The sequence below is a fragment of the Gallus gallus genome, chromosome 7 (assembly GCF_016699485.2).
Source record: "Gallus gallus isolate bGalGal1 chromosome 7, bGalGal1.mat.broiler.GRCg7b, whole genome shotgun sequence".
Lineage (NCBI taxonomy): Eukaryota > Metazoa > Chordata > Aves > Galliformes > Phasianidae > Gallus > Gallus gallus.
Window position 1 is genome coordinate 26,271,613 of NC_052538.1, and position 27,078 is coordinate 26,298,690.

At 44.5% G+C, this 27,078-nt stretch overlaps 1 protein-coding gene across 13 annotated transcripts in view; it reads right to left on the reverse strand.

Annotated features, from left to right (window-relative positions):
* SEMA5B (semaphorin 5B) overlaps window positions 1–27,078 on the reverse strand; it is a 252,209-nt gene that overhangs the window by 107,222 nt on the left and 117,909 nt on the right. For all 13 annotated transcript variants that reach the window (XM_040704228.2, XM_040704230.1, XM_015289991.4 and 10 more), the window contains 2 exons: window positions 22,848–23,053; window positions 9,291–9,390 (listed from right to left, as the gene is read on the reverse strand). In XM_040704228.2, the coding sequence (XP_040560162.1) occupies window positions 9,291–9,390; window positions 22,848–23,001 (254 nt within the window). In that variant the 5' untranslated portion in view covers window positions 23,002–23,053. The remainder of the gene's footprint in view (window positions 1–9,290; window positions 9,391–22,847; window positions 23,054–27,078) is intronic.

Here is a 27,078-nt window from a genome sequence, read left to right on the forward strand (position 1 = left end):
TAGTCATGCTTCATGACTCCCCAGGAGCGGGTCAGTATCACTGCCCCCTTGCACTAATGAACAGAATGAGCCAGAGAAAGGTTAAACACCCTTCTTCAAAGCACACAGCAAGGCAGCGATAGAATCGAGTGCAGACCCCAGGGCTCAGGCTACCAAATCTCATGCTAGATTAACACACAGTGCCTCCACACAGGCCCAGCTGTGGCCTTTTCAGATGGTTATCCACATCTCTGAACCAGCGAACCATTCCAAGAAACTCTGCTCCCAGAAGACGATGCCAGCCTTTGCTCTTAGAAGGAGTTAATTACATGCCTGCTCTGGAGTGCGATGGGATGATCCCTTCGCAAATGCTCCTCCAGTGATTCATTTGAAAGGCCTGACATACATCTGCTAAAGAATAGGTGGTGAGCCAGCATCTCCCTTACAGGCTAGATTCCTATTCAACCAGTAATTTCATTTCTATTGAAGAAAAACTTGTCTGTTATATCATTCTTTCTTAAAAATCAATAGATGTTCAACAGAGAACCATACGAAACGGCACACGGTAATATGATGTTGTTGGTGTATGAGCAAGAGCTTTTCCCAAAGCAGCATTTCTCTGTGATAAATCCAGCCAGAGCTAGAGCAGCATCCTCTTAAAAGATGCTCCTTATACAAGCAGCATATCATTCTAAGCAGCTTCCAAATTAAACCAGGGTCCCAGACACTGCTTCTGGATTGTCACTGGATTCCACCTCTCCAGTCATCACATTTCATCCCACCTCGAGTCTCTCATGACATGCGACTGTCAGTTCTTCTGTGCCTCTCCCATCCAGCTGGCAGAGTCACAGAGCACTGACAGCACCTTCTGATGGCCTCGAGCTGTATGGGGACCTTTCATCTCCTACTTGCCCATGGCTTTAGTAGTGTTTTCCTAAGACAAACTGTGAAATTCCTCTTCTTCTGATGCCCTGAATATCGCTTAATGTTCCCTGTGGCCCCCCACCTGCTGTCTTGGGCTGACAAACCCATTCAGTTCTGTCATGCTTTCCTCAAATTCAGGATGAGTTCAACAAAACTTGAAAGGAAATATGCATGGAATTGACTGCTGAGATGAAGTTATTGCAAACCAGTCCTTTCTCAGGACTTCCCAGAAGAGGCTCAGGGGACACCTTATGGCTCTCTACATCTCCCTAAAAGGAGATTGTAGTGAGGTGGGGTTTGGCCTTTTCTCACAGGTAACAGTGATAGGACAAGAAATGATGGCCTCATATTGCACCAGGGGAGGTTCAGGTAGTATATTAGGAAAAATTTGTTCTCCAAAAGAGTGGTGAGGCATTGGTATAGGCTGCCCAGGGAGGTGTGGAGTCACTGTCCCTGGAGGCATTCAAAACACATTTAGAAGCTGTACTAAGGCAGATGGTTTAGTGGGGAAATATTGGTGGTAGGTGGATGGTAGGCCTGGATGATCTTAGAGGTCTTTTCCAACCTTACTAATTCTATGATTCTATTCTACGATTCGCCTTGCTGTTTTTTATATCTTTGAAGTAGTGCTGAGCAGTAGGCTTCAGCACCTAAACATCTGGATATAAAGCAAAATGCAAGTCACTGTGGTGAGCCCTGCCATATTAAACTGACAGATCACCTTAATCAGAACAAAAGACAACGTTTTCAGCAATGCCAAAGGAGAATGCTCTGCAATCTCAACCTGTGATGCTGTGAGACATATTGTCTCCAAGCTTCTAAGACTTCTGCCAAAATATCCTGACCTTATGCTTGCTCACATCCCACTCTCCCAAACACTATATTGAAAGATAAGTATTCTCAATGTGTTAGTAAAGCAAGTGGGTCTATCATAGGCATCTGCTTTTGTGATAGGCTAACACCAATTTTCCTTTTATCTGTAATATATGATATTTTTCATGTCAGGTCTACATATGGCCTTGCAGGTCATTTGAAAAACCATCACCTCTCCTCCAGGTACACACCCAGGGCAATACTGTGTGTGTCTTTGCTCTCTTCCAGCTTCACCTTGTTCTGTGCATTAGCCAGGCACAGTTACCTGACAGTGTTGCAGTACAGTGTTTCATTTGATGTATTTATTTGGAATAAATTAAAGTACATATTCTGTTCTCCACAAAAGTACAAACTTTAGCTTAGAAAAAAAGTTACACTTTAAACAAAATTTGGACCAATTTCCTAGAATCCCATGAACTGCAAGAATTCTCCTCCCACCCTTTTCCTGTCTACACCTTTTCCCTCTTTCCCAAGGGGTAAGCCAGGGACAGCACATCTTTGGAGTGTAGCAAATTCAGACTCCTCGCAGACCAGCAGAGGATAGCAAATCCCATAAAAGCCATGAATCCCTGTGGGCCTTCATCCCTCCACACTGACACAAGGGCTGAGCTGGCACGATATCAGAGAGCAAAATCTCCCTCTGAACAATCCCAGGCTTAACCAGAAAGGTTAAAACCTGCACTTTAGATCACATTTTTGTTCCCTGTGTTAAGAAACTGTGCACCCCCAATTATGGACTTAACTAGCTGTAATGTCTAATCACAGGTTTCTCACCTTCACTGTATTCTTTCTCACACAGGTCAGGCAATTTCTTTAAAAAACATCAATGTTCCTTTGGAAGCTTCTGTTATTTTCAGAGAGTGATTCTCTCTCCATCACCCCAACACAAGGATACAGTTTTTTGTCTGATTGGAAGAACCACAGTGAGAAAGGATAGTATTTGTTGTTTTTTCTTAGGTTTCTTCACAGCAGCCCTTTCAGCTACCCTGCTACAATCTGGATATAATCAAAAACATTATCGTGCTCTTTGCTGGCTCACGTCCTCATTAGTACCTCAGCTGGCAAGGTAATTTCTCAGCCAAACGTGACTTAGAAGGGGGTGAAGCTGGCGTGACACTAATGGGAGACATCAACATGGCAGTAACTCATCTCAGCCACTTCATCTCAGAAAAGCATTCAGTCAAACTGTAGTCAGTGAGGAATGGCATGCCATACGTGGTGAGTAACAGGACAAGCCAGTATTCTATTTACTTTTGTTTACGCTCATGTGATCGTGGCCTATGTTAATTTGTTTGCAAGTTATTCTCTTCATGTTATATGAGTCTTGAGCTTTTCAACTGAGCTAAAGTCACACTGTCCCCATATAGGTGTGCAGAACTCACAGACTTCCACAAGCATTATGAAAGACTTATGCCTTCTCTGGGGATGCAAGGCTGAGGACAAGTGCCAGGTACTTGCTACTACCAGGCAGAAACACAACAGCAAAGGGATCAAACTCCTCCTTTGCCACAGATTTTCTGCGTGTTCATAAGAAAACTTTGGCCATGCCCATGCTAACCATGCGGAATAGTGCAGAGACCTCTAACGTTGGGCAGACTTTGGCTGGTACCTTCAAAAAGCATAGTCTTTCTGCAGTAGTTGTGCTAAGTGCAGCAAAGCACATGTTTCAGATTTACTACAAACCCACGTGTCTCAACATTACAAGGTCCTGATCATTTGGCAATAGAAAGTGCTGTTAATTAATTAAATTTAGACCTGATACTGATTCTCTAAAGCTTCAAATCCACACTGCCCCAAAGTTTGCCACTGAACTTCCTCGTTTGCAAAATGCTTTTTGCCCAGGCAGCACCATCTGCCAAGACTTGTTCTCTTCAGGGTCAGTGGCAGCCAAGATCTGGACAGGATTGAAGGTGCCCAAGGGTAAGAGTGATATTTTCTGAGCAACATGGGTTTTGAGGGTTTTACTGCAGTGCTCTCAAGCTTTCTGCCAAGCAGGCAGGAAGGAGGCCTGCATTCAGCCAGAAATCTGCGTGAAACCTGGTGTCTGATGGACTAATCTATCACACACCAGAGGGTTTCAATAAACTCAAGATGCAAAACCTGCTGGTTGGGGAGCCAAGATTATATTTACAATTTGCCATATTTCTGCAAGCTGCAACTTGAAGCGACTTTTTCTGGACATCAGTCCCTTCCTTCAGTCTTCAGCTGCTAAGTCTGTGTGATGCAGAGAAGCTTTTGTGCTCATTAATTCGAGAGCAAGAACAGCCAGGAAGAGGTGCACCCAAGCTTTGCTCCCCCTAAGACAGCCTGCTCAAAGACAGAAGTGATTCTGCCCTACATCCTGGAGGAAAATCTTTTGACCTGATCTGTAGGAAGCTTCTTAAGTTCACATAGCATCTTCTCTGCTCCCCAGACTATCCCTGTCTGCTTTCTTGCAACTATCTACTTGCCATTAACAGGCGTATTCAGTTCAGCTCTAAATCAAGTACAAAAATCACCCTCTGCCAAAGCATCCAGACTTGCATCACGAGCAGCTTGGCATCTCTAACTTCAGTGCAGAGAAGTCTGGCAGCCCAGAATGATGTGCATTTTACCTGCCTGTTCTGAGTCCCTTGATGAAGCAGTTGCTCACTACCCTGTACCTCCAGGCTCTTCATGGTGATGGCCATTTGTGACAAGGGCTCCTGCGCTTCAGTTTCCTGTGCAACTGCCATGAGAGATGATCCATTCCCATTTCCTGGTGGAGCTGACAGCCCTCTTGGCAGGCGGAACTATATGGACTTCTGGTCAAAATGCTTTCTGGCTGCATTTCTACAGCAACACCTCCACAGGCTGCAAACGGCTGCCTCTCATTGCCATGCCTCTCACACCCACAGCCCCAGCGGGCTGCTGCCCCAAGCTGACACCCCCGCAGCTTCCTTCTGGGAGAAGTCAAATGTTCCCCCCAGGGTTTCCCAGCCACTCTCTGTGCAGCCATTTGTTTGAGTACTGTCCTCCTGTTGTCCAAGCTGTTTCCCTTCAGCTCGGTGTCGTGCCAGATTGTCACATGGTGTCTCAACCATCCTCCTTTAAACCTTTTGTGTTCTTCTCGACAGGGAGTTCTTGTGAAGAATGGTTTTTTGGCTCGACTCCAAGCAGGGTCTTTCATATCAACATCTGGTTATTGGCTCCTATCTCTGCCCAGCCAGTAACAAGTCTCAGGTTAGAACACTCTGCCTACAGCACAGGTGAGAGAGTAGAGCACTGCTTGGGCACTAGCACAGGCTGCCCAGGGAGGTGGTGGAGTCTCTGTCCCTGGAGGTGTTCAAGAACCATGGAGATGTGATACTCAGGGATATGGGTTAGTGAGCAATACTAGTGGATGGTTGGACTGGATGATCTTAGAGGTTTTTTCCAGCCTTAATGATTCTATAGTTCTCTAAAATTCAGTGAAGTCGTGGCAGTGGGGTCCCTGCCTCTGCTATGGACATGGCAGAGAAGCACAGGGGGATAAAGGCAAAGAGAGTGCTCCGGAGCACTGAGCTGGGACACCCTGCAGGATTGGGATTGAAGGCTTCCTCCTGCCCCACCACCATCACCTCCGGCATCCCCACCAGCACAGGCACATCGGTGCAGAGGAGGATCCACAGCCATCCTGCTGCCCAGACAGGTTGTTACTCTCCATGTCTACTAACAGCATCTAGATCTGACCTTGAGCTACAGCACAGAGATACCCTCAGTTCAAACAGTTTCAAGTCACCACTTTTTTAACACAGATCTCTCTTACTTGCCCATCGAGTTAGGAAATTCAGCTGATTTCCTTTGCTAAGCCATTTTTTATATCGCAGCTCATTCAGGCTGTTCTTCCCAATCCATTCACCAGCTGTACTGCTGACAAAAGAGCAGTGTCCCAGTCACCCAGCCTTTGTCCTGGTACCAGAATAATCTCTTCTGTGCCTCCTCTGCCGTGGCAGCACATACAACTTGCGTCTATAATTCAAAACTATAGCTCATTACATGACACTAATCTGAGAGAAACTGCCACCCATTTCCTCACCATTAATCTCTGATTTCAGATGTTTAGGTAGAGCAAGTAGACCTTCAGTTAATAAAAGCAAACTGCTGGCTAGGAATGCTGTATAGCCGAGTTACATTTGAAATCTAATAATGGGAAAAAGATTGAAAGTAAAGACAATAAGCATTCCTGATTGCGCCATTAGAGAGGAATGGAAGTTTCTACATAGTCAAGGCCGCAATCAGTTTCCATTTCAGCTCCTTTATTGGCTTTGACTTGGAAGGTCTCTCAGGTCTGAAAAATTCGAGGCTTATTCCTGATGAAAAGAAGAAAGTGTTTAGCAAAAAAAAGCAGGACAATTGGACAAAGTGGCACTGCAGATAGCTCGCACAGAAAAAGCAGGATTCAGGCTCCAAAAACCACCAGCTTTTTTATTGGGGCTGGGGGAGGGAGGAGTAGGATTTATGTCTCTTGTTTCTTTTGAGCTGTCCAGATCATATTTTCAAGTTTTTTCTCAGTAATAATGAGGTCTAGAAAATTGTTTTTCCTCTCATTAAAATAGGTTCAAATAGTAATCACGTGAGCTCAAGAGCCGAAAAAAGCAGCAAATATTTCAAAACAATCACTCATTCACAGAAGAAAAAGAGTACATTAAAATACTCGCGCCGTGTTTTAAGCAAAAGACAAACCACGAGTCAAAATGAAGGTTATGAATTTTTGAAACGTGTGTTCTTATACTTAATGAAATGTGGCTCCTAAAACGGGCAGTGTGAGATTTACAGCGTTCTAAACCACTCATATCCTCACTTGCAAGTGTTTGCATGTTACAAATGATGTGACAAGTAAATACGTTGCTTAGGAACCACGGTGGGCTTTTGAAACTAATTCTTTTGTTTCAGGGATTTTGGCTTGGCAGGTGCTTGGTGCAGTGGAGTTATCAGACTCCTCTGGTTAGCGCTCAGACAGCACCACTCGCTCAGGGAGGGCTCTCAGATAAGGATAAAGCTTAAAAATCTGAGGCTCGTGTTATTCCAGCTTCCCGTCTGCACAGTGTGCCCTCAATACCTCTTACAGTTTTGGTCACGCTGTGTCCAATTCCTGAAACCAAAACCCCGGTGAGCCCCCGGATCTTCGTTTCTTTTAGGAAGCATTTTCCGCGAGGCTTTGAACCGCAGGATGAACTAAGCGAAGAGATGATGTGGTGAGGTCATACGGCTTTTAAATAGAGACAGAAAGAACTGGTCTGAAATAATTTATAATGCCATCGTCTAAGAGAATGATGTTAACCAGGAAATTGAGAAGTGGGAGTACTTATAAACTTCACCCTGATCCCAAACTCCTTCCACAACCCCAGAATAGCTGGTGTTACTACTTATATGATCTGCAGCAGCACATTTAAACATGGTTAACATTTAAATTTAGGTTTCATAAATTACACCCTGTAGAGATGGATAAAGACAGCTCCTATCTCTTTGAGGTATTGTTTCATTTGCAAATTCAGGCAGATGGTGCACGAGCAACTAATGACTGAAAAAAATCACCCCTAAAAATAGTCCAGAACGAGGTGGGGATTTATCAGGGAGGGAACAGAAAAGCCATGACTTCCCATTCCCATTTCTCTGGGACAGCTCCAGGAGCTCCACTGACCCCGAGGACCCACAGTGTTGTGCAGGATAAAGACTGTCTGCACCCCACATTTGTGCACCTCTCCCCATTGCCCCATGTAGAGCGGGAATGAAATGGCAAGGAGGGAAAGGGATCAGGGCTCTCCACCTTCCTCACACCATGGCTGTACCCAGCCCAAAAATGCACCCTGGGAAACTGCATGTGTAAGGGGGGCTATAGGAAAGGGGACAGGCTCTTTAGCAGAGTCTGTTGTGATAGGACAATGAGAAATGGTTTCAAACTAAAAGAGTGGAGGTTTAGAGTAGGTATAAGGAAGAAGATTTTCACAATAAGGGTGGTGAGGCACTGGCACAGGTTGCCTGGAGGGGTGGTAGATGCCCTGCTCTTGGGGACATCCAAGGTCAGGCTGGATGGGGCTCCGAGCACCTGACGGAGCTGTAGGAGTCCCTGCTCATTGCACAGGAGTTGGATCAGATGGCCTTTAAGAGTCCCTTCCAACTCAAATGACTCTGTGATTCTATGATTAATTCTATCAAGAACTGCTCAACGGAACCATGTGGCTCCATCAAAACTTCCAGTCTCCTAGTCAGGCTTGGTCGCACTCTGTGAAAACTGACTTCTCCAAGCAAATTCTATAAATACTTGTCACCGCTTCTGCCTGAAGTAATACACTGCGCTATATTGTACTTCCAGCAGGAAGCCAAATTTACTGTCATCCTCCTGTTTATAATGATACTGTAGCCTCGCGTCTAGCCACTCTCATACAAACCCTTATGGAGACAGAGCCTCCCTCCAGGCTATGTGCCAAGGGTTTTGCAGGGGTGAGGCATGTCAGCAACAGCAATGGGACACCTGCTGTCCTGCCGAATGATGTAAGCCATGCATCCCTCAGAGCGACGAGCCTGTGTTTGTACAGCGCCTGGCAGAAGGTTATGGCTGTCCCCAAAGCAATGCCATTCCACTAACACACCTTGCTCCTCACTGCTGCTCTTAGCCTGGGCTGACAGCAGTCTCTGCCTCTGTTTTCTCCTGTAGCACAGCATGCCACCACAACGCTATCTGCTTCTAAGCACTGTACTGCTGGTGGGGGCTGATTTGTTGTTAGATCATGCTTAGTCCTTACTTTCGAGGCTGTCTTATCTGTTTATTATGCAATAAAAAATAGTTGCTGTGGGGGCTCATGATTCAGCCACTCCTGACGTATATTATTTCACTGAACCATAGTTCTTTTTCCCTGGTACAAATGCAGCTCTAAATTTGTTAGAGCTTGCCTATGCTCGCACCGTGTTTGTGTTTCTACGCTTCTCTTATAGCATCTTAAATAAAGATAATGTTTAAAAATAAAAGAAAATATATGCTAATTATATACAATGGGCCAGAACAACAACGCTGCACCAAAATGCATTAGGTGGGGATTCGGCTACGTCAGCAAGATGAAGCAAACAGGTTGTGGAGTGAATTCTAAAAGACAAGAAAGCAATCGTATACGCTGCCAAAGTCTTACTACGGTTTATGCAAACGTGTGTAGATGAACCTAGCACAGATAGAGTCTGCCCATGGCAAACACACCAGAAAAGCCAAATTCCCTGCTGGCAGAGTGATAGTGCAGAATAATTCACTACAACTCTCCTAACATTAATGATACTGAGGGAGAAGCCAGCATTCTGCTTCATTAACCAGTCATTTTGATTGCATCTTTTTCTTCTTTAATTCCAGTAATTTTCTCTTCTATGCAATTATATTAGGAGACTAAATCCCTCTACATAAATTATAGCTTTCTCTTTGAAGGGGAAGACTGGCCACATAGGCTGGAAACACACTCACCTCCAAAGCCAGAACCCAAAAGAAAAGAGTTTGAGTAGCAAGCCTGGTCTAATTAAAAGGTTCTCTTTACCTTGCTCCCACAATGAGCTGGTTCCTGTTGGCATCCAGGGCGAGCTGAGAAAAATCATGCACACCTGGATAGGTGAAATTGGACACCCAAGGCTTCAGATCTGCAAGGAAAAGGAGAAAGCAGAACACAATAAGGCTGCTCTAGAAGCAGTGAGTTCACCCAGACATCTGCTAATGGATTTCCTACCGAGTTATCTCTCAGGAGAAGGCTAATTAATAATCTATTTAAAGGGATGCTATTTATTCTCATTCTCGACAGAATGTGCAATACATGTACATAAACACAGGGCTGTCTCAGCACTTATTTTCACATCCAAGACGGAGCCTGAGCGGTGGCTCTGGAGACAATGGCAGGTTGTTTTACTTCTGCTAAACCTGGTGAGTCATGGCCACTGATGAGGCTAAGTGGTGTACAGGGACAAGGCTGCCTGCTGTGACACATCCACTGCCCTGTCTTCTCTGTCTGGCAAAGGGAAGCGGCTGCTCTCCAAAAAGAGAAGGTGGGCTCACCTGACTGAACACCAGGATAGAGCGTGAATGATTTGAGACGTGGCTGCTCCAATGAAAGGCTTTAGGTTCTGTGCCAGGTTTCACTCTAGCTAACACCTGGGATCCCTATCACTTTATCCCTCTCTCCTGAAAGTCACCCAGGTATATTCTGAGGGCTTCTCTTAGGAATTTGTCCTAACTGCTATACTCTGGCTATTAAATACATGGAGAATACCAAATATCTGAGGGAGCAAGGCACAAATGAGATCAAATCATATCAGAATCCCTCTGTGACCTGTTGACAAGTAACCCTGCCTCATTCAAGGGTTGGATGCCGAAGATCCATAAGACTCAAAGCTTTAAACACAGAAAGGCAAAATCTTCTGGTTCCATGCCAACAGGACACCAAGAGACAGGCCAATGACCAGGACACACAACAGCAGTGATGCAGCTATGTCCAGAGCAGGTCAGAAGTCCTCTGAACAAACATGCCACCTTGTCAGTTTATATCCCCAGTAACAAGAAGGTTCATTGAAGGCGGGCAGGTTTGAACATCTTGGTGTAAGCATTAGTTCTCCTCTCCCCTGGACTGAAATGATGATGCTGACAAGGAATTGCGTTGTTTGTAAGGCTTTTGGTGCCTTGGCATGCTCTGTAGCATTACAGACATCAAACAGTTTAAAACTTCAGACGTAGGAATATTTGTTGAGCAATCTTAAATCCCTTCTCTTTCTAGGGTTGGATGACAGCTAATCAAGTCTTTCAGTTACCAAAACCTTAACAAAACACTTGTAAAAGTCCCTTCTCTTTGCTCTATTTGTCCTGCACTGCTTCCCAAGACAGAACCTTGCCATGGTAGTTCTAGTTCTGTCCTGGACACCACATTTCCTAACCCCTCCTGAGCCCCAGTGATGTGGGGCTGAGCACCAGGCTTGTCACCATGCCCCACCTGACTGAGCCCTGCCAGGACCTTCACCATACAATCTGAAAACGCCATCACCAGAAGCTGGAAGCTTCCAGCCCTTCCCAGCATTCCTGTCCCACCATGTAGCCACACGCAACACGTGTACCTCATCTGCTCTTCATTGAAAAGGCACGAAATAAAGAGTAACTCAGCCCACCCAACGTTCAAGCATCCCCACCACCCACACTCCTCTGGAACCCACAGTGATGTACTGGCACTGAGAAAGATCTGCAGTTTCACCTCTGACATTCTTGTAACTAATGGGGCTCTGTCTTCTTTTCCTGTAGCTCTGTAGCTGCTGAGACACTTCTGAGCCAAGCAGCAGCACCAGCAGCAATAACGCCTTTCAGGCAGGTTAGCTGGCTGACATGTGATGTGGATCTCCTGGCATTTCTCTTGGCGGATGGGGGTGGGACTGGGGGATTGCTATATAACAGCGATACTTTTTAAGGATCCTGCTTTTAGGTCGTAATTTCTCTTGTCATTTTACCTTCTCTCCTACCAACTTTCTCCTACTAACTAACACACTGTTACAGTGCAGTGGCAGGAAGAATATTTCTTCGTCTGCTGCTCTAAGCAAAAGCACACTCATCAGATCTTCCATTTAATGGCAAGCTCTGACAAATTACAGGTAAAAATAATTAAAAAAAAATTAAAGGCAGTAGGTGGCTTGAATCTTTCCATGTTGGCTGAAATGTCAGTCAAGTCCAAGAAATAACAGGCAGTGTCTTGATTTCTATTACTACTGCAGGTGGTACAACTTATAAAGAAACCCTTCCTGGTTATTAAATTAAAGGCTTCAAGGCATGCATCCTCATAGCAAAATTAAGCTTTTATAGGCGTGTAGTTGGAGATTATTAAACCCAGCATGGTCCCAGCTAAGAATGTCTAAATGCGAGTTGTCAGAATTAATGCCAAATGGCACTTTTTCCTTCCCAACCTTCTTTCTTCCTGTTAGAGGGAAAGGATAAAGTGGAATGGAAATGTAGCCAGGACACGGGTCTTTTTTCATTTGGCACATTCAAATCTACTGCTCAGACCACAGGCATCCCTAAGGACACTTCTAGCCTTTCATTTTGAAACAAGCTCAGTTATGCAAGGTAAGTGCTGCCCTGGGCCTATCCCATATTAGCTGAAGTTTACACATATGGACCCAATGAGCTCCAGAGTTTGCTCGTATTTGACCTTTTTCAGACGGCTGATTTTTCCAGTGCTGACTCTTTAATTTGGCTAGAAACCTTCAGTGCTGGGGCATGTTTACATTTGCAAAAGTATCTGTTTAAAAGCAGTATGAAAAATTAAAAACCAAGACCCTGGCTTTGCATGTCGGCAGCAGGAGCCGGAAAGTGAGGAACCACGTAGCTCTGGGGCAAAGTGCTCATCAAGGCCTCCTTTGTGCTCCTCATCTCTGATCATTTCCAGGGAGTTAAAGATCCGTGATCTCACTTCCTCCACATTAGGACAACAAACAGCAGTTTAATAGCCTCCACCGCCACCCAGAGCAGCTCAAGGTGGTTCAGGTGTCCAGCTGCACAGAGCACAGAGCTTCACAGGAAACGTTTGCCGGCGCACACAGCTGTGTTCAGGCTTTCAGGCATGCCTAAGACAAGGAGAAAAGAGGCCCTGTGCCATTTGGGGTGGTGGTCCCTGCACCCTGCTGACACGTGGCTCTGCAACAGGTTCCTGAGAGTATGGGAGCAGGACAAGGATTAGCCAGCTGCACAAATGCCGGCGTGCCAAATTGCAAGAGCTGGCTATAAGGGTCTGATCCAGGGGCTCTTCAAGTCATTGGCAGTTTTCCACTGAGCTTGATGAGTTTTGGATCAGCTTCTGAAGACGTGGTAAACCTGGTAATACTTGAGTCTTCATCTCCTCAAAACCAGCTGCTCCCCACCTCGCCCGTATCCTGTGTGTTTTGGTGGGAAGAAGTATGTAAACATTGAGCTGACACTTCCTTATCTGAAGGACAGGACTCGTTTCTTCATCCCTCTGGAGGCTGCTCACAGCTCCCTTCTCCAGCAGGCAGTGATGGCTTTGTGCATCCAACACACACTATTTGAGCAGAGAGGTGAATTGCCTGTGCCTTGAATTGAAAAGCCATTGCTAGGTGCAAGGAGCACAGCTAACCACTTTACTACTCGAGAACTCTTCTGGAATAATTCTCTGCATGATTGCCTAGAGGATCAAGGATTCTTCCTGCAAAATAAGGGTATATTCACATATATAAATTACCCACGTTCCTAATTGTACTATCTTTGAATACCAGTGAGGCTGCAAGAGCAAAAAGCTCACCTTAAATTACTCATCCAAGTCTTCCTCCTGTGTTTTGGGCAGAGGTTGCAGCCCAAGACAAATCCACACCACCAGCTGCAAAGTCATTATCTGCACTGAAGCTGGAGAGTTGCAAGCAAATTCAGGCATGTCTGCATGAGCCTTTTTCATTCTTTGAGGAGCAGTGTTGTCACATATTAAGAGTGTCCACACATGGAGTTATTCTGGAATAGCTTCTCCTGTCTAGTGTATGCTATAGTCACTGGTTATGCTACCACGTAGTAACACCAATCTCCTGCCAAAGGGGGAGGACCACACAGAAGAGTTTCAAAGATCATAAAGAGACCTTAAGGGAGGAAGTTAGAGAAGTTAAGCAAAAAGGAAGATCCAGAGACTACATTCCAGAAAACACAACCTGCTGATTCAGCTTATTTTTCAGGGGCTTTGAGTAATGCCCCTGAAAAGTAAGCTGATTCATCAGGTACAGGCTCATGTAATGAGGTAGAGCACTCATAGAGCACTGAGGGCCTGCCAAACTCAATGGGCATAAGTAAATACCTGTTCTGCAGCTATATGGACCTATTTCTGTGCAGTGCTAACTTGACCACACATTGATTGCTTCCCTTATTGCCTCAAGATGGTCTCTTAAAAATTCTCTTAATCCAGCTACCTACTTCATGGCTTGTTTAACTCCTGTGTGTGCCAGCATTCACGGAGAGGCCCAAATGACAGTGAGGATTTCTCTAACTGTACAATCGTCTCTCCTTTCAGCTTGCTTAGCTTTGGCACAGGGCAAACAACATTCAGCAACTGGCAGATCCTCCAGTTTGCTAGCGCTCAACCATGAGATCTTATCCAATTCACCCACCGGCCTGGAGGACTCTCAGGACTCTCAGCATTGAATCCCAACAAATGACCAACAGATGTAAATCACTTTGTAACATAAAGTCACAGGCTGTCCTCTTTGTATACACTGATGAAATGACCTCTTGTCAGTATTTAACCTATCATCTTAAATCTATTCACTTGCCAAGGCCTGCAAAGTTAGACCATCCACTGCATCATTTATCCTCAGTATTCAGAGCATTTTTGATGAAGCAGACGGTTGCCTGCTAAGAGTGATGATGTCAGAGTATTCTTTCTGTATGGGTTACTGATCAGAGTCCACAAGGAACAAAGCAAGCAAGGCTGCAACCAAAGATCAGAAGGCTAATGACTACGCATGGTACCACATGGCTTCTGAAACACAGCAAGTATGGACACTTCCAAGGATCCATAAAATTTACTGTCAAGTTGCAGTGTCATCTTCATTAGACCAACAATGAATCATATTTTAATATCAACCTCATTTTAAATTTAAGCTCTCTGTTGTAGGTCACACCACAGGTTAGTGCAATAGTCTTTGAAAATGTTTCACTCCTATTCCCCGCTGAGATGTAAAAAAAAGAGCCTCCACAACACAAAAACACCCCACAATTCAGCAAAATTGTCAGGGGAAAGAGAAATCTTTTGATCTGCAGGCAGAGCTAAGCAAACAAATGTGTCAGCACTCAGAGCTCAACTTTACTCAGGAGGCCAGAAAACTCTATCTGGCTTTACCCCAAAAATCCTCCTACACATGCATATCACCCTGCTGTCTTGTCTTCCCATCACCACCTCCACCTCATTACTGGTATTCTTTCATTTGTTAACCTGTGCCGTTGAAATCCTTAATTGTACACTAAATATGCCCTAATCCCAACCACTGCAATATCTAGTTTCACCGCCTTCCTGAATCTCTGACCTCTGTTCACAGTTATGAGGACTTAGAAAGCTGCTGGCATAGTACATTCCATTCTACAAAGTAGGCCAACACTACACTGTGCCCAAATCAGCAGTTTCCCCCTTTCTTCCCTCAATATCTAAATCCAATTGTTTCACCCAGTTTACCATCTTACCCGAGCTAACCCCCCCCTCCTACTCCTGCTTTCTTTTTTGTCAGCCTTCACCTTCCAGTCATATTTCTACCTCATTTCTTGCCCACTCATTCAATTAATTTAGTGTTGGCCACCTACAAAATTCCTTCCCAGATGAGAGAAATAAGGAGCTAACCCACCAGCTGTATGAGCGTCACCGTAATGGATGGCTGTAGATAACCATTTCCTTTCAATGAGACTGATGAAACACAAGTTGCCCTCTCCAAGCTATCCAAGAGCACATGGATAGGAAATGGCTAGATGAAAAAAGGGTAAGGCTCCTTCTCTCTTGGTATCAAGAGGAAGGAAAGAGTTCCATCTCTCAAATTCCAAGAAAAGGAAGGAGTTGGAAGAAAAGGCTTTTCTCTTACCATCCTGAAGGGAAAAATGAACTGAAGACCCAAGTCATATGCTCACATAGCCGCAGGAATCATAGTAATCATAGCAACCAAATTGTTACCATTTAAAATTATGCCACGTGTAGATGATTTTATGCTTCTCCTACACTTTCTCCATGAACTGACCTTGCTGAGCTTCTTCCATCCCAAGAGAGAAATGTCATCTGGAGGTGTAGGCAAGGCTCCAAGTACCCAACAATGCTAACTTTGGAGTCCTCTCTGTCTTGGGCAAATCATGAAACCATTTAGTGTCTCAGGTCTTTAAGCCATTAAATGAGTTTAGTGGTACTAACCAGTCCATCCATCTCATTATCTGTAAGGCATGCAATGTGCAGGATGCGCTGTTGCTAATCTATACCAAGTATCTTTACTGTTTGTTCCCTAAATTTTGATCATTTCTTCAAAACAAGTGTAGCTTAATTGTTTTAATATGGAGAAAAAAAAACTTAGTCCAAACCTAATTTTTGCAAAAATACAATTATGACTGTTTGTTTATTTACTGTTTTATTATTAATGTAGAGCAGCTGGCAAAACACACCAGTCTGTCAGAAAGAGCACAGGGATTCAATCCCAAATAAAGAAAACAACAGATAACAAGCATGAACTAATGCTCTCTCTCAGTAAGGGACAGTGTGCTGTTATGCTATCCTGCTGGTCTCCCAAGGAAGGAGTTTAAAGGACTGAGAGTTACATTCCTGCTTCTTCACATTTTACAGTTCTTCCACATTTCTGCTCCACAGAGGCTAGTCTTGAACCATTCTCTCTTTTACTTGGATTCCTCTGACCTATTTGCACATAGTGAAGGGCAAGCAGAAGTTCAGTCAAGAACTACCCCAGGGGAGAGCCAGACAGCACTCGGTGAGTCCCCAGGCATTGAGCTGGGGGATTGGGAAAGAAGTCATGGAACATGAGAGAGACCTTTTCCCCTTCAACATGATCCCTGTTCCTCAGAGCTGCACAAGAACACAAATCCCAGCTACTGTACAGCATCAGAGACCCCCCCATCAGGGATGGCTGCTCACTGCAAACATGGCAAACCAGCAGACAAAGAGAAGATACCACAGTGCTGCAAGAATGGAGAATACGGATGCGTGGTTGTGAGATGGGAGTGAGTCCATTTGCTGTGTCTGAGGTCATCAGGACCAGAGGTGCATGTCTGCACAGCACAGGACTGCATGGAAGGAATGGAACTAGCTTTCCTCAGCAGGCTGTCAACAAGGGCAAACACTGCACTGTGTCCCACCACACCTTGTGAAACCAAGCTAACCGAGGCCGTGTACAGCCCCACTGCCAGCTCACCCAGAGCTCTTATTTGCTTAGGATGTTGCAGAGTGTTAAAGTATCGTGATTCACTGTATACTGAGACAAGCCCTGCAGCTGTCACGCAATCTCCCTTGCTCAGAATGATAAGGTGAGTGCTCATGCATCACTTGCAACTTCCTATGACATCCTGATCGGTATAATCCCTCTTTTCAGACAGGAGCAAGCTGCATCTTGGCTCCTACAGCCGTTACGGTCTGATGGAAAAAAGCACTCCTTTGTCATTGTTCAAACCATCTCCTCCACATCTGGCGGCAGACTTTTTTTTCCACTATCCTTACAGTTACATGTCTGCACCAGACACCTGTGCCAACAGAGATGGTGCAAGATTCAACACAATTGTTTTCATGGTGAGAACGCAGGAAACTGAGAGAAGGCAGGGAAAACATGACTGAACGCCCCTTGAGTTTCATTCACAGGTCCTCAGATCTGCCACAGAAGAAGATGGGTATGATTTTGATGAACACCCTGAAGTAGAAGCTGACCCTCTTTGCCAGCTCACCAGACGCTGAATTGGAAAATCTGAGTCAAACACCGAATTTGTACTATTTAGCTAGTCGGACCTATGAGGACTACAGTTTCCTGTGGATAAAGGCCCCATCATGAATTGGTGACATCAGTGAATCAGAACAGAGGCTATAAAATCCTTTAAGAGTTTTGAAATGAACCTCTTCTCATAACCATCAGTGTTTTTAAGTTGGAAGCAGGCTAATAATAGTACAGGATTATCAAAGACCAGAGATCGTCAGTGACCTCCACCTCTTTTATTAATGCGCTGTAAAACAGAACAATCTCCTCACATAAAATACAAATCTGAATTTTGCAGCTCAAGCACTTCCATTAAAAACATTGTAAGGACTGCCCAGTGCTAGTAAAATGGAAAGGATGGGTGATATACGAAAAAGTGGAGTTTTAGGCCAAAGCACAACAGTTCTTCGGGATTTTATCCATCTCCCAAAGCTAGAAATGATCAGAAAAACATCTAACTCAAGCCTGCTGTGCATTACAGACAGAGACTTTCATCCAGCTGCTCCTATATTAAGCTGAGGAACACACTGGATTTCTGAAGCACTTGATTCAGCCATCTTAGAAGAACAAGTTGATCAGTTGGACCTACGAGAACTAGCTGGGAACAAAATTATATACTAGGGTTTATATTTACAGCCTTGATATGTCAGCTACGTGCACATTGACTGCAGCCTTCCCCAGCACATAAGCACACACGTGGTTCCAGTTCCACAAGCACACTGACTTCAAGGTAAACATATATTAAGTGCTTGACTGAGCTGGGGCTACTCCTGATTTTCTAGGGCGAGCTGTGCATGATTAAACAAGAATACTTCTTACGAGGGTGCTAGTACTAAACTGAACTTTATTATAACATAATCACATCCTTGAACGGGAGGTTTTAGGAGAACATGATATATTAACATTCGCCAGAAGCAGATGCGCTAAATAAATGAGGACTGCCACACCACCGACTCTCAGGCTTACTCAGTTAGGAAACCATGCAAAGTAAACTCTGAAAGTGAGAATCAGGTCTCCGTAATGTTTTTGTTTGCACTGAAGAAGAAAAGCACTCTTCTTTGCTTCTCACTCAGTTTCCTTTCACCAAACTACTGCCGTCTGGGACCTGAAAGGAGGTAGCCCACTTCTATGTGCTGGAGCCAGCCACTGGGCCAGAGGAAGGAGCGAGCCCATGCTGCTGCCAGCCTCCGCTGCACCAGTGCTACCTCTGGGAAACATAAATAAGCTGTTCTGCTGCTGAGCAGGGATTTTCATGGCTTTGGTCTACGTATCCTCCTTTGGTGACCTGGGTACCTGAGCACACCTCGCCTCCTGAAGCTCCACTGCGTCTTCCTTTTCTCTCCTGACTGCCAGCAATTCGCTCTGTCTAAAGCATCTTGTGAATGAAGGGCACTCTTCCAAGACCCCTCTCCTCCTTAAGGCCTCAAGGAACAGCACACTGAATCATCTCTTCAATCAAATCTCATTGCATTGGTTTGTGAAGTGCCTGGACACCATTAATGGGGAAGTGTCAAAGAACTAGCATCATTATTGTTATAATTATTCTTGTGGAATGAAAAATATATTGACAGCTGTTAGGTGTAATTTTCGGAAGTTTGGCCTGAGAACAAATTACTTCCCTGACCACTGTATATTTATGGCTTTATTAGTCAGAATTTTCAAACAAATTCTAAATCAACCCTAAGGAAAAATATATCAGCTTCATTTGCCACAGTTTCATTTTTCAAGATTAAAAAGGAAATCGCCACAAGGCTTCCTTAATGGAAACAAAATCTAAACCAAACTGCTCGGAAGGTCAACTGTCCTGCAGCATCCCAATCTCACGCACAGGATGCCACCAGTCATGAGTTAACACTCCATCATCTGTTACATTTGGACTCCTCGTGTGGAGACTCAAGGGCAGCAGGGCTATGAACCAGAAGTCAGTTCTCCCATAATGTATTTTGCCTTCCCTTTAACGTCTGGCCCTGCATACTTCTCAGACTTCCCACAATCCCAACCATTGTTAACTAAAGTTTTGGGTTGGATTTTCAAAATCTCACTTGTTCGAGAGAAGCGTAAATCTTTATCAGAATTTCCTAGGGGGCTCTCCTAGCTGACGTATGGAGCTGACGGATGCTAACGTGCTTTTTTTTCCCCATCAGTGTACAGTAAAGGGAATAACGTATTAGTGGCCAAGTCAAAAATGGTGGAGGTGTTCGCTAAAATGTCAGGAACCTTCAAAAGAAATAAATCATTTCTTATTATCCTTCAGCCCACACGCTTAAAACAGCTTTTGCTTTCAATGCAACAGGCAAATATTTAACTGCTCCCCACAGATCTCAGAGTTCGAGGCTGGCCACATTTCAATAAAATGTTGTTCAAAGAAAATATTGAGAAAATATATAGCAAGCAACATTCAAGCAACCTGAATCACATTCATCTGATAGAAGGCAATAATTACAGTCAGTCTGAAGCAAAACCCCAGATTTAAACACTCTCGAACTAATTCACTGTAAAAACCTGGGGCCACAGACAGAGCAACTTGTCTGCATTTAGCGGACACTGAGGACCAGACGATGGTCAGATGCCCAGAACTCACACCAGCCATGCTGATACAGTCTGCAAAGCTGAGATTTGCTGTCCTGAGAAGATCTGGGATATAAGCTACTCAGCCAAGTCTACCTCTCTCCTATGCTCCAGCATAAGATCTTCTGGGGACAAAGAAAAGCTGCAATTATTAAAGCAGAGGAGCACAAATGATGTTGTTTCAGCTTATACAAAGTGCCATGACCCAGGGCAGAAAGCACTGGCAGACAGAATAGAGAAGGACATGGAGAGTCTACCACAGTTCTCCTGAGCACAGTGATCTAATGGATAAAACTAAAGAGAAAGAAATAATGAGAGAAACTGCAAGTGAAAACCTGTCTACAACTTTCCAGTTAAGCTGTGAACATCCAAATGATTCATACAACACACATGAGTTTGCAGACTTTTAAGCACTTCCTTGGTAAACAAGCTGAAACCAAACCATCCATCCATTACAGACATATAAGCACACGTCAGTCATGGCTCTGGCCTCTTGAAATAACAGATCTTATACAGCATTGCCATGGCAGACGTTGCTCCTGGCTTTCCCAAGGGGCATGTTACAAAGGAGCTCCAAATGTCTTTAATGAATAACAATTTAATGAATAACATAGTTTTCTGTCTAAGAGGCAGCTGTATAATAACGATACTGTTGAGAAACTTGTTGGTATGGCAAGGGCATAGCCCAGTTGCAAATGCAGGGAGCATCTCTTCTTGCAAGATACACACAAAGACTGGGGGAAAAAAAAGGTAATAACTGAAAGGAACATGAAACATTTTCTCTGGTTTTAGACTTCCCAGAGTGGCCCATAGTGGAGCTGAGCTGCAATGATGTACTGCTTAGTTAAGCAAGACTTGTATGCATGTGTGCATGCACTGATAAATATAAAAGGACACACTAAGAATATATATGACTTGTTTTACTAATTTGTCAGCTCACTGAAAAACAAACAAGCATGCAAGATCCTTCATGTAGCTACCCACTCACAAACAGGTAATAAGACACCATCAACAGGCTCCTGGGAAGTAAAAGATCATTTTGTTATTGATCTAACAAGGGAAATCAAACTTTAACAGGATTTTCTATAAGCACAGAGTAGAACAATCTAATTACGAAAATTCCAAACTGGGTATGTTATTACTGCTGGTAAAACCATACGGTGAGCATCATTTATAAGCCCCAGGGAAACTAGGGCAGCACTGCAGTAGCTTGGTGCTGCACGAACACCCAGGGCAGCACAACAGCACAAATGCCTGGCCCAGCCTCACAGCCTCTATGTGGTCAGCTAGGAGAAATCATTCAGCCCACAGCCTTTTCCCAGTCCCCACCTCACTGCGCAGTGCAAACTTCAGAATTCATGCCTGATTAAAGCAAAACAAAGTGGCAGATCTCAAGCGTATCCATCAGTCCTGCAGGGAAGTACTCACATTGACTGCCAAAAATACCCATCAGTTCCTCAAAATGAGGCATCAGGGCTCCCATGTTCCCTGCAGAATGGTTTATCTGAGTGCCGGATCCCACAAACGTACCCTCAGTAAACTCAAAGTTTGGTGCTCCTGGCTAACAGGAAGAGAATACCATTCCTTCTTTCTGTATCTAAAGCATCTCCATTATTGCATTATCTGTTTAAATATCCAACTGAGTTCCAACATGTTTTTAGCTGCAAGGATTCCTCCTTTCACCCTCCCCAGTTAAACAGAGAGCCAGACTAACTTGGCAATTAAAATAAAGGTGTATTTACCCATTCTACTTGAACAAGGTTAGAGCCGGTGCCATATCATGTAGGCTTAAAGATTTTGCTAATTTACTTTAATCCATCTAAACCTTTAAAGCACAGATAATGGGAAACAGACAAGAAACCTCTTGCACTTTCCAAATGGAGAGACAGTCGTTTCCTCCTCTCTAAAGAAGGGTAAAGCTCTCCAGAAGAACCTCGAAAGGTCAGCAAGGAAGCCTTTGACTACTTTCTTCCTGGAAACCCTATCTCAAAGGTCACAAAACCACGGCTAAATTGCCTTTAGCAAAGAACCTAACCAGAGACACATTGCAACGCACTTAATTGCCTTTAGCAAGAATGTAACAAGAAACGCATAGCAGGGCCTTAAATGGGAACCCAGATCAATACTTCAACATTTAGGAAGGAACCACTTTTAGCAAGGAGATCCAGAAGCTGATGATGAGTTTAAGGCTGGGGTGAATGCAGAAACAACAGCAACACCAGCATCGTGAGCTAAGTGCCATGTGGGTATGCAGACAGACCACAGCATAGGGATACACATACACTCGTGGAAAATCCATCTGGATGAGAAGAAGGGTAACCCGGTCTTTCAAAGGAACAGGAAAAAGATTGGCATGGCAGAATGCTGAAGTAACGCATCTTAGTACTGTAGAACCATAGAGTCTTTTCAGTTGGAATGGACCCTTAAAGGTTACCTGGTCCAACCCCTCTGCAGTGAACAGGAACATCTAAAGCTTGATCCGGTGCTTAGAGCCCCATCCAACCCAACCTTCCATGTTTCCGAGGATGGGGCTTCCACAAAGGCCCCTTCTTGCATACATAAGATCTTGTCAAGTTGAGTGTCTAAGTGAAAGGCAGAAAAACTACTGGCTGAGGTGATAAATACATCCCCCCAAAAGTCAACAGACAATATGGCAGCCACGTGCTGCAATTTTAAAACAGTTTACTTCTGCATTCAGATATGTCCAAACTCTCTATCACTTTTCGCTCATTACCCCTCTAGATCCAGCCAGCTGTGAGAGGTATACAAACACATGAAACGCAGTTTCAACGTAGCACAAGACCTCAGGAAACTGTAGCAGTACTGGAAGCAGAGATTCTTACACCAGCAGTCCCAGACTGCTTGAAGTGAGTGCTAGGAAACCTCAGAGGGAAAACCCTGCAGATCTTCAAGGTGAATGCAATTCACCAGGCCACTTGCACTGACCTGTGGATAGCAGGTGTAAGGAAAACAACACAGACCAAACCCTTCTCCATAACAACACCAGGAAGGACTTCAAAATGGATTATCCTACTGGAACTTGAAACAGAAATAGAGGCTCTTACCTTCAAAAGCGATTGTGGGGTGTTCTTTCCTGACACACTGCTGATGTTCAGCTTCAGAGTATTCAGGTACATTCTGTGATGCGGAGAGATGAAAAGCAAGAAGAAAAAGGCTTGGCAATGACAGGGAAATGGCCTTTAATCTTGAAACAACCATGACTGAAGGGCAGTTGCAGATCTAGCTTCCAAGGTGGGCCCAGGGAGGATACCTGAAATACAAATAATTCCACTTTCAGAAAGATTAATGTTTATCCAAAGTTTGTAGCATGGGGAGGGGAGGGTGGAATTCCCCTTTCATCCCAACCCCGCTTGTGGTAAGTACACATGAAAATAACCCACAAAACAGCATCTAAAAAACAAATGACCCAATTTACGACCATATTTGAGCTTCTAACTTCAAAGGGAGGCACAGTGCACAGCTTTGTAGATATCTCTGTGTAGCTCTGGGGAATGTGTCCTTATACAGTACCCAGTGGGCAGCACTGACAACATGACATCACCAGTGCTCCAGGTATAAATGTGTCCCCAGTGTGGACTCCTCACTCTTCCACTTCACGGGAGGAGTATTTAAATGTCGCATTGCACCCAAGAGATCGCTCTGGGTGGGCCAACATCAGAACATGTGCAATTAATACTGTTCTAACAGGAGATTTATACTTCTTACCACTGCTGTTCTAGATGTCCTGAATCAAGGAAAGCCAATTTAAAGGTGTTGCCAGGAAAGTGCTAATTAAGGTGTAACATAAAAAATTAAAAGAGCTTAATGGGGAGAAGGGTGAGAAGTGAGTCAATTGCCTGTGTTACCATAGGATGCCACAGCTAAGGCACAGCTGAGGAGGAGGAGCTCTTTTCTCAGGTAGAGGGGCAAGCCCTGCCTCTCCTACGTGAGCAGTTGGTAACAACAGAAGCATAAAAGATACGGCTCTTTAAGCTCCCTGGGGCTACCAGGCCTAAGGCAGGGGATGGAGGATTAATTAGCTCCTGCCCCCGCTCCCCAAGATGCTGAAGCAGCTTAGGAAAATCTGCATTGCCAAATTTAATCTTCCTGATGTGCACATTGTTGTTTTTTTTTCCTACGTAACTCTGTTCAATTAATGCAAACACATGTTTTCAAACAAATGGAGCCTTCTATCATTGAATCTTATCTACTGATAAAGCTGATTCTGATTAAATTCACATATAATGAGATTTTCAGTTCCAGTGGGTGTCGTGATTCCTAAAGGTAACACGACAGTCAGCTCTCGCAGTGCCCAGTGCCTCTCTGGTTTTGCTTGCAGTCCCCCAAACCCCTCCAGTGAGCTGAAGCACTCAGACTGCAGTCCAATAACACAAGGCTCTGGCGAGCAATGACAGCCTCACGGCAAAGGCAAACTTCAACCTGGGGGACCATGCTGTGACATCAAGGAGCTAGGAGAAGTTCCTGAAGGTCTTTGGGCATCATGGGAGCAACAACAGGCAGCAGTGGGAGACAGCAGGTCTGAAAGATGGATCCTGTTTTATTCTTAAGTGTATTTCTCTGCGATTTTAAACACAGGCATACAGAAGTGCATCCATTATGCATGTCCTCAGCAGTCGCTATGTACCATTGACTGAAAATAACGTTGGCATTCAGGAGCTGGGGACATCACAGAGATTTGGTTTCCCAACTGGCAAGACTGGGAGACTACAGCATTTCACATTATTTTTTTTCAGCCCTATATACGGATTTTATGTAGGGCTGTATAGAATCCCCCTCTGTTTCTCCAGTGGAATTTCTACAGTGTTTCACTATAGAGCTGCGGGGCTTTTTTTGTTTGTTTGTTTTTTAACACAGCAAATATAATGTTAAATTAAAGACAGACTGGCAGAAGTCAGAGACGTGAATCATTCAAAGCCAAAGTCAGAACAGTGTTCAGTCATTAAGCACCAGCATACTGCAGGGCATACATAAACGGGCACTGTGGCATCTCAGATGATGGAGATGTTACTCAAGTCACACTATAATGGAAGTTATTGATGATGGAGCACCAGATTATATTTTCAGCCATTGGTTTAAATGACTATTTTTTTTTTTTCAGTATGGATCCAGAAGTTAAATACAGTACACATCTGTGGACCCCAGGGAGATGCATTTGTGTAGCTATCAGATCCACTGAAAGCTCCAGCAGAGACAAAGCCAAATTTCCCTTTGATAGGAGATGGTTGTTATGGGAAATGCAAAAGAAGCAAAAGGACTTCTTCATGTCAGAGATCCTTGCTGGGAACTGGAAGAGACAGGCACAGAAATCTCACTTTATGCATGCTGTACTCCTCCCAGTCCAGCTGTGATTACCTAATCCCAGAAATAAGGTACTAAGCTAGGCAGACTTTTGATCTGAGCCAATATAGCTGCTTTCATGTGCTAACCATCCAAAAAATGACCTCAAGTCAGGTGAACAAAACTTATAAATTAGATAAGAGTGCTTGAGGACACAAAGCAGAGCTCTCCCACAGCCCTCCAATGCTCCTCTAAGGCCCCGTGTGGTCCAGAAGCAGCAGATGAGTAAATCCAAGCTTCACACTCAACAGAGTCATGAAACAATAAGTTTCATACAAGAGAGCTTCATAGCATCCCACAGATTATTCTGTGCCAAAGCAGAGTACATTTACTAGTGTTTTGTCTGGACTAGTTGTGAGATGTGCCAAGTAGCTGGATTTCTGCCACTTTCCCTGGGAGATTTTACCACAGTCCAAGAGACTTCAGCATTCCTTAGAAAGCTGTAACCAGTATTTGGGGTAAAGTTCCACCTCCTTTTTCCTTGTTGTCACAGGGAAATCCAAAGCGTGCTTGAAAATCATGGTTTCAAAGTTGATATGAAGTGGAAATATATGACCAAAGAAAGATGAAAAGGAAACAATATGAAAAGCCTGCTTCCTTCCATTTGTCAACTATCTCTTTCACCCAATTACAACCACTAAATCTATTAAATGAAATCCGTGCCATGTGCAGTCCTGGACTGGTGTCTGGGATCAATGAGTCAGTGGGTAAATACCAGCTTGGTCAAGGCAAAAGAAACCAGAGCTCAGAGCACCTGCTCAGATACTGGATATCATCGCAAGCAGTTACTCCTCCAATGTGCCCCTTCCCAACCTGCCTTGGTCATTTTCTTTTCAATATTTTAAGAGACACCCTAACCAAGACATTGCTTTTTCCAGCTGCTGCAATTTTATTTCCAAAAAAACCCATACTCCCAGATGAACAAGTGCTGTGTGCCCAAGGAGAGCAGCTGTAGGCCAAGAGCACTCTCTGGTAGTTGCCAGTGAGGGTCTGGCAGCTAAATAAAAATGTAAATGTTTAAATTCTGCTGGGGAAGGCCAGGCTCGAGCCTCCCATTTTGTCCCAGCTGCCCCAGCTGCAGATGTTTACTGAGAGGGATGGTGGGGAGGTGCTCAGGACCAGCCCTCCACATCCACGTCCCAACCACATCCCAGCCTCGCTGCTGGAACTTGTCCTAGCCCTAAGCCCTCTAGATACAGTTTAAATACTATAAAAATAGCTGTTCTTATTAAAGTGCCTCTGCTCACAATGGCTTAAGGCTTGAGAAATCAGCTGTCAAGGTTTCAGTACAGATGAGAGACAAGAGATGAAATCCCCGGTTAAACTCAAATCCCAGGCAGGACACACCCCTTCAATTCTTTATTTGCTCATCTCTGATGTACCTTTACCACCTGAGCTACTGCCTTCCTCCAAAATGCAGACACATTAAAAAAATAAATAATGAAAATGTCCAATAATCCCGTGTGCCTTTCTGCCATCTCCCCACTGAGAGCCTGGCAGCCTCAAGACAAGTTGGGGCCCCTCTCATCCCTCTCCTACCACACGCTGGGAATCCTTTTGGCCCTCTGCCACAAAGGTCAGCACATTTGGGCTCCACAGAGAGGCACTTCGTAGAGCATGACTCCTGCCGCTATCCTCTCATCTCCTGTTCAGGCTCCTTAGGCTCACATGCCTCTGGCACAGTGGTACTGAATGGGACAAGCGCTGCTCCTTGTAGGGGCATCACTTGGGCTGAAATGGCAGCCCCAGCATCTCTGTGAGCACAGATATCCCATTTCTCCCCTGATGCCTTTCATGGCAGCCCAATAGGATCTTCACCCCTCGCCCCAGCGCAGAATTTGGGGCATCCCCTGTCATCCCTCCTGGGGCACGAGTCTATTCCAACTCACCCTGCACTGTATCATTGCAACTCCACTGATTTCATAGGAGCTAATCCTG